At 31.0% G+C, this 8699-nt stretch overlaps 1 protein-coding gene across 1 annotated transcript; it reads right to left on the reverse strand.

The window, feature by feature from the left end:
- Positions 1–2936: 2936 nt before the first annotated feature.
- Positions 2937–4488, reverse strand: LOC144553694 (uncharacterized). Its single transcript, XM_078301906.1, has 3 exons — positions 4434–4488; positions 3677–3937; positions 2937–3179 (listed from the first exon to the last, which is right to left on the reverse strand). The coding sequence occupies exons 2-3, from the start codon at positions 3791–3793 to the stop codon at positions 2937–2939; spliced, it is 360 nt and encodes a 119-aa protein (XP_078158032.1). The 5' UTR covers positions 3794–3937; positions 4434–4488.
- Positions 4489–8699: the final 4211 nt, after the last annotated feature.

Consider the following 8699-nt stretch of genomic DNA (forward strand, 5'->3'; position numbering starts at 1 on the left):
AAATTAAACTATTTAGCTATCCAAAAAAAAACTGTGAATAAAAAGTAGAATATGATAAAGTACCGATCACTTGTGTAACATTTAATTAAATACAAGAAATGCATGCTACGAGGATTAAAATTGTACTAGCAAGTCTAGTACCGGTACATAGTATAATTTTGGAATGTGAATATGTGATTGCGTAAAAAGTATAATATATTTTTTATCCCAACATACGGTTTAATAGTAAAATCAATTTTTGTTTATCCCAGCAAATGGTGGCATGTCACTTTGTATTGAAATAAATAAGATATCTTTACCCAATCGATACAATTTTGAATTTTTGATACATGCATGATTACGTAAAAATATAATTGGTGATATCAAAATGTTTAAAATCATAATTTTTTGGTTTAGATTGTACGCATGGACCACAATGGCTATTTTTGAAAAAAAAAATCTATTTATTAAGATGAGTACAAAAATTTAATGGTCTGAAAACAACAATATGATAAATACTTAATAAATAGTAAATAAATTAAAAAATGTAAAATTTGATCTGCAAGCACATTTTAATATATATATATCATGTTAAACGGTTTGGATCGACTGTTTAGACTTTGAAAACTTTGAAAATGTAGGATATAATTCGGTGTCACCAAAAAAATGTGTAAGTGGATCCTCCTCATATATTAATTAGACATATTTATACTTTTACTTATTTACCATTTTCTAAGTAAAGTTTGGAGGAATTAAACGGTACTCCTATAAAAAAATATCGATTTTCCTTGCAAAAGAAAAGATTGCTAAATGCATAAATTGTAGATAACCGATGCTGCTAATTATTTGAACCCAAAGAAATATTCGACTACGTACGCACCTTTTCTTTTAAAAAAAATAAACAAGTAATTACACTGGCACTAAAAATAACAAAGGACATTTTTATTATCACGCTTTCGAATGCATCCTGATTTGCACTAAATTTGTACATCATCGGTTGAATCACTATTGGTCCCAAATCAAAGCCCAAGTTCATTTCGGGCTTGTCATGTAAGTTTAAAATCCAACAAAAATTCTTAAATAATATTGCTCTCTCTAAAAGCTCAAATTAACTCTAAACGAACCCAATTTGTTTAAATTAATTTTATGGCTCAGGTAACTGCAAACCGTGCCAATTATCTCTCTTGAAATATGAAAATTGAGGAACCGGTGCCATGTGCATTGTGGTATCATGCCTTATTCTTATCAGATGGCCATAATAATGTGACAACCATCTTAATTTGGAACAAAAATGTGTGATAAAACATATGTTTCACATTCATGGTGTGAAATTGATTTATTAAGATGAACGCTATATAATGAAAGTATTTTGGTTATCAACCGCAAAAGAACCTATATCTTATTATAGTTCTTTCTTATTAAAAATAAATATAACTTCTAATAATAAAACTAACAAAAATTTAGATAATGGAGAAAATCAAAATTCATCATTTTTGTCACACATTTCATAATATAGACAACCAGAAAACAAACATAAATAGTAAGATTATTTCTATTTTTATTTTAAATTAGTAATATATTATTTCACAAACATAAATATCACCCGATTCGCTACCCTTTTTAGACAAAATTTAAATTGGACCCATTAAATGATATAATTCAACCCGATTTGCGATTTGAATAAATTAGTTGTTAATTTCAAAATCTTGTATCTTTATTTGTTTTTTTATAATCAAACACAATTAACCTTCTTCTTTCCAATTTTCTCTGACAAAACAAATCTGTGTCAAACCTTCTTAGTTTCTTCTTATTTGTTTTTCTTATTCATGAAGTCTAATCATATCACCAATTGTGTGCTGAACTCTTTGATAGGTATTGGATGATGACGTTGACTGTGCTCGACATGTGGCCACCATTTTGTGGAAGAAATTTGTTCATAAATTTAAATTTCTTTCTTTTTCTTTTTTCATGTGTTCATGTCAGAATCTATATTTCAATTCAGTATTGAAAAAAAAAATTCTTTCTTTTTTATGGATAATTTTTCATTATAATTTGAAATCTACACAGACTTTGATTCTAGTATTGAGTGAGTATTTTTTTTTTGTTTTAATAAGTTGGAGGAATTAAATGTTTCAGTAAATGAAATGGACATTTCTATCTTTTTTTCAAAAAAAAAAAATATATATATATATATATAGTATACTCAGACTTTCATTATGGCATGTAATATTGTTAATTTTGAAATATCTGACAGTTTTCAGTTTCTATATTTTTCCTGATGGTTTGAATCTAGTCTGGGATGAGTTGCCAAAAAGTCTCCCAAAAGAGACAATACTTGGCAAACTGCTGTATTTGGTCATAAGATGGTTGCCACGTGTCGTATGACAGTGTCTTGATAAACAATATATAGATGAGTCGTGTGAGTATCTGCATCAAACAATTGTATGACCTGGACATGACTTAATTTGACGTCTATGCTAGATAAGCCCAAAATAATTTGGGTCCGATTGTGCAATCAACCGTTGATGGACAAATTAAGTGCAAATCAAAATGCAACCGAAAGCCTGATACTAACAAGGTCTTTAGTTAGTTTTACTGCCAGAATAACTGTGTCATGTTAACAAAAACAAACAAAATGGAACTAATTATATTTTTCTTTAAGAAAAGGTGCGTAGTCAATTCCAAATTCAACTGCTTTTTTTCTGTTCTCATTTTACTATAGATTTCCCTATTTTAGCCCTCAAAACAATCATGTCTCTACAATCAATAATGCCTTAGAACTACAATGTCCAGTTAATTAAAGCACTGGTAACACCAAATCAGAAAAAAGTCTATAATGAGATGTTGATCAAATAATAGATGTTCATAGCAGAGAGCAACTGAAAACCACCAAAGTACAAGAAACTATTAGTTAGATAACTGCTCATACTCATGATTTGTAAAGCACAAGTTTTTTCTCACTCGATTGATGAAACATCTGATGAAACCTTGACATAAGCGAGTTGAACAGGATCTTTTGTTTTGAGCAAATAAAGAAGTGCCACCTCATTGTCAGCAATCTGTCCCAAGAAAGTAGTGCGATGGTGTTCCTTTGCTGGTTTGTTGAAATAGTACTCTCGTATCTGGCGTAAGCCCCAGCTCACACATACCTCTTTGTCTGACACCTGGCAACTTGCGAGAACCTTTCTAAGATCCTCAAGCTGCAATATTTTAACATAATTCAAGAAAGATAATCAGATTAATAAATACTTTCAAGGATATCATATCATGAAAATTTTGTTTCTAGTAACAAAATGCTCACAATGTTCAAAATAAGCCACTAATAAGAAAAATAAAAATAATATACACATGATTCATTAACAACAATCACCAAATCACAAGTTCAGCCATATATAGATAAAAGATTACTTGTATAGATGCCAAAACATAGACTAACACTGCTTGCACATTTACACTAACATGGTTTTTACTTTTCAGTCAATATTTTGTAACCAGATATGACCTTGCGGACCAAAATATAGAAAAATTGCAAAATTTATGGTCCAAAATGAAAATTTGAAAATTTTACGAATCAAATAGGGGGTTAGGTGATACTTCGGAAACCAAACTTGTAATTTATTCCTATTGAAAACAAAGTTCTGCAAACAATACGTACCCCATCAAAACCAAGGAAGAAAACATTGGATAAACGACTTACAGGTATATCCAAGTGGAAAAAAGAATAGTGCAACCCGAGCAGGTTAAACAGCACACTGATGTCCTTTTGGAAGAGATATAAACAAATATCTTGAAATCCGAGGTTCAGCCCTTCCATTACAGCGATTGCTTTCAAATAATGACTTTGATGCAGTATTTCAGATTCTACATACTTCTCAAAAGGAGCAAACAAGGAAGTAGATATGGTTGCCTTGGTTACCACCAAATATTTGTGTGTTTCAATATATGCAATCTTTCATCCCTGCATCAGAAATTAAAAGTTACTTAATTAATGGAGCTATCTACCATCAGCACATATTTACCTCTCGGTAAGCAAATTCATTCACTACCTTGTTAGTACACGTTGTAGAATTGTAGCACAACTTGGTTTCAATAAAATGGGAAAACAATGCAACTGAGGGAACAATGTTGATACTTAAAAGGGTATATAGTCAATATTAAGAAGAAGAAAATTACATGTTAAACATATTGATCGAACTGCAAAGTCTAATTTGAAAATAAATGAAAAATATTGAGTTACGGTCATAAATATGAGAGTTACAGGTTCAATGTCCAAGGAAATTTAAAATATGAGTAGGAACCATCCAATAAAAAAATAATAAACCATAATTTACTGAGAAACCTCCATTTTGAAGCACTCTTTCTATTCTGGCCTTTGAAAACAAGATACTCTTAACAAAATGAATTATTTCATATTTTGCGCAAATAAGTTCTCAGACCAACAACTAGCACCTGACCTTGAAATTGGCAGAGTGTTTATATAGATCCCGCCACCTCCTATTATAGAGTTCCTTACAGACCTCATCAGAGTTGAAGAATCCAACAAAGAAACAATTAAAGTAAAGAATCCACCAGATTATTCTCCCATAAACAACATGATTTTTGTAAATGCCAAAAGATTACTGTTTTCTGCAAATCACTTAGCCTGTGCTTTTTGCACAAAAATTAGTATTTTCACTTCTACACTACCGATACATGATCTTACTGGTAAATGGCCACACATACAAAGGTACTCTAACTTGTACGGATCTCTCCAGGTTTGGTCTCATATAACGAACTTGTATTACTAAAGAAACCAGTGGAAGAGAGAGATAGAGAGAGAGCTATGCCTGGAGGAAAGACAAAATGCTCAGTGCAATCCATGGTATTTCAATGGGGGAAGAACTGTACGTATCCTTTCTTACTGAAACAAATAGAAGTAAAAAAAAGTTAAAACAAAATTTATTTTTAGTGGTTTTCTTAAACTACATGTAATTGGTGTACAATCGAAAAACAGAAATCTGAATTTCGGTTCTCCAACATAACTCACCTTGCAGCAGTGTTTTTCTCAATCAGATTATGCCTAGGCAACGATGTTGCACAATTCTCTGACAAAAACCAAAATTGCAACAGAAACTGGTGCAATGCTAATAGCTACTAGGATAATTATACTGGTACTGGACCTGAGCAAATGATATAGTTGGGGAATCGAGTAGAATATTGTACTCAAATTTCTGCCTAATATAACTGAATAAGAGCAATATCAGACTACTAGTTGCTACATGCTTTGCGAGATACATATCCTAGTTTAGTTTGTACCAAGACGGGAGTCAGGGCGGACCCAGGATTTTCATCAGGAAGGACAAAAAAATATCGAATCGGATTTAAATAGCTAATCAGATTAAACCCGTTAACTAATTACATACTTGATAAAAAACAATGCTTTCACTTATATTTCCCAATACTCACTTGTAATTTTTTATTCTCTAACCTATAATTCTAATTATCAATTATAATTCAAGAAACTTATTTTAATTTTAACTTTAAATTTAACGTGAATTACAAATCAAACATCCAAACAGAGGCAAAAAAATTTTCAAAGGAGGCAGAGTTGATCGGAATGTTCAGATCTCCGCTAAAATTCAAAATCCAAAAAGAGAATGAAAGAGGCAATAGGCTTGAAGAAGAAGAAAGAAGAAAAGCACTCCAACCTTTTTGCCTCTTCGCGCCATCCATTGAACTTTGATGCGCGTCCCAATTAACACAAAAATTTGCGAACAAATAAAATATAGACGGAATTATCTCTCAGTGATTGTCTCAAAATTTTGGAAGAGCAATAATCTCTCAGATTTGCTTGCTTCTTGCAATAATCTCAGAGATTGCTTCCAAAATTGCAAGAGCAATAATCTCTCTTAAGGCGGTTGGAAGAAGATGAGGAGCAAGGCTGTAGGTATTTATTTGGGCCGTGGAAAGTTAAGTTGGGCTTTTAAAAAGAGTACTTCTTTACTTTGATTAGCTAAAACTTGTCACTTGTTAAAGAGTTTCCTTGGTTACAATCAAAATAACTTATAATTTCTTACTATTTGGTTACCAAATAGCACATAACTTTGTAGTTCGGCAGTGTAATGTTTGCAGTGGCCAAATTAAAAGTAAGTAATATATACAAGAAATTTGAATAAATCAAAATTAATACATCCAATAAAAAAATAAATAAACCAAATTTGTGTAACTCCTTCCTAATTTAAAATAAAATTACAAATAGACTCAATAATTTGTGATTCACCCTTCAGCTTGCTTAATTAAGAACATAATAATCCTATGAAAGTTTGTTGTGCATATCTTTGATCCCCAGTAACACGGCTCTCCTTCTTGTTTTCCGCTCTCAAATCGAGCAAACTATATGCACACAAATGCCACCCATTATAAGTAATATGTAACAAGCATATCTATTACTACCAATCTAAGTTAAAAACAACATTACATATGTTGTAATTAATAACACTATTCACTTTTGATGTACACGACAAAAGGTGTCTCTCAAAATATAAATCTCGCAAGTTTAAGATGAACATATATTTAATAAACCCACAAGTGAAGAAACGGGCACCCCATGCAGTCTTCTGCCATATCTTGTTCATTGTGCCAAAGATCTTCTACAATTACTTACATTATTTCTTCTGGTTAACATTAATTTCTTCCAATATTTTATTCAATAAATTTATTTAGTTAAAATTATTGGAAGACAATCTTTACTTTTAATACAGTAAACAAAACAAAAAAATATTTGTTGTCTTGTAATTTTTTGTGCGCACTAATACATTATGAATTTACAGTTGATAATCAATTATATATAAAGATGAAAATAATACAAATTTGATAATTCATTAATAGTTTACTCATGAAAGATTTGCCAGCTAAGAAAATATGAAATGTATTCACAATAAACTTATGACAAATATGGTAGTTGGTTCATGTAGTTTCATTTGATGTTCTCTAAAAAAATCCACTAGTCCATCACTATGCCGACTTGAATTGTTGTATTAAAAAAAAAAAAAAAGGAGGTGGTGACCTCTTCACGCTAAATCAAATCAATGTCACCAGCATTCATTGAAGTGCGTAAAATTAAAAATTAATTAACTAGGCCGTGGAAATCTAAGTTGGGTTTTTAGAAAGAATAATAGAGGCCGTTGTGATTTATATGCCTTTTCACTTTGATTAGCTAAAATTTGTCACTTGTCTGATTAGGTTGCAGTCCTACTATTTGGTTAATATCACATAAATCTATAACAATTTATAGATTAGTTTACAAAAAATGATGTGCAGTGCAACAATGAACAATGCATGGGTGGGATATTTTATGTTATTAATTTGTAGGTAGGGAGTATCGTATTAAAAAAAAATCAAATTTAATACATCAAAGAAAAATAATTAAATAAATCAAATTTGTTTAGCATCTCTAGCTCCTTGCTAATTTAAAATAAAATTACAAATAAACCAATACATTATGCTCCTCTCTTCAAATAATATCATTTTTCATAACTTGAAACTTCTAGTGCACATCTTCTCTGATAACACGGCTATCCTCTCTGTTTTCTATTTCCAAACAGAGCAAACTAACTGCACCAATGCTACGGATGATAAGTAATAAGTAATAACAAACATAACTATCACTAACAACCAAAGAAGAAAACAAACACTACGTACTGCACACTGAATTTGATTTCCGTGCTCAACTAAATTAGAACCACAACCTCAAATAGTAATTCTCCGTCGTGCAACCTCTCAAAGAAGAGAAAATAGCTCTTCTAAATATATATCCATCTCATCTGGAAAAGCCAATGAAATTAATGAAATCTATATACTTGATTGCAGAGTAGAGACACAGAAAGTTAATGATGAACAGCACCAACAAATATTGTGCATCTGCAAAAAGCAATTTTTAAATGTGTGGTAGATACTTTATGACAACTAAATATTACGCCTTCAAAAAAAACAGAGTATTCATCCCTTCCTACAAAGAAGGCTCCTTTTCCCCAACCCTTTAATCTCTTAATTTTCGTATCGATAATCTCCTCACCCTATAAATACTATCACTAAATAGTAAAACTAAAAAGAATATCCTTCTCTCTGCACCATATATCAAGAGGAAGGAAACTCGATTTCACTCCCATTTAGGATTCAAAGACTTGAAGCCAGTTAACAATTACTATTTTACTTTTATTTTCACTGAGTTTGTTACCTTATTAGGAGTGTGTTGTAACTTTCACCAATATGAGCTTATGTTTACATTAATTTTAAAAGACATGCAATGAAAATGAGCAGCACAACCTTTCCATCACAGTAGTTATTATTTTCAAAATTTTGATGGATTTATCCTTCCAATGGATCACACTAAATAAAATAACAGTTCCTCAAAAAAGGATGAGAATGCAATCAAGGAAAAATGGTAAATGATTTGTTTATAGAATTTAACTACCTTCTAGTTTATATCCTTGCATGTATCTAAGACATTGAGTATGTGGAGATAATACAACCTCTGTCTTCTTCAGGAGGGCCAAATGCTAGCTCTGCGATTCTTAGATCTTGCTCTGCAAGAAAAAACTTGTGCCAGTAAAACACAATACTTTTTTCTATGCTTGTGAAACCCACTGAATGAAGTTTCTTTTTGTTTTATTTACTATCCATTTACTAATAGTTACATTGATTTCTTCCAATATATTATTCAATAAATTTATTTAGTTAAT

Source organism: Carex rostrata, chromosome 5, assembly GCF_964058835.1.
Source record: "Carex rostrata chromosome 5, lpCarRost1.2, whole genome shotgun sequence".
Taxonomy (NCBI): domain Eukaryota; kingdom Viridiplantae; phylum Streptophyta; class Magnoliopsida; order Poales; family Cyperaceae; genus Carex; species Carex rostrata.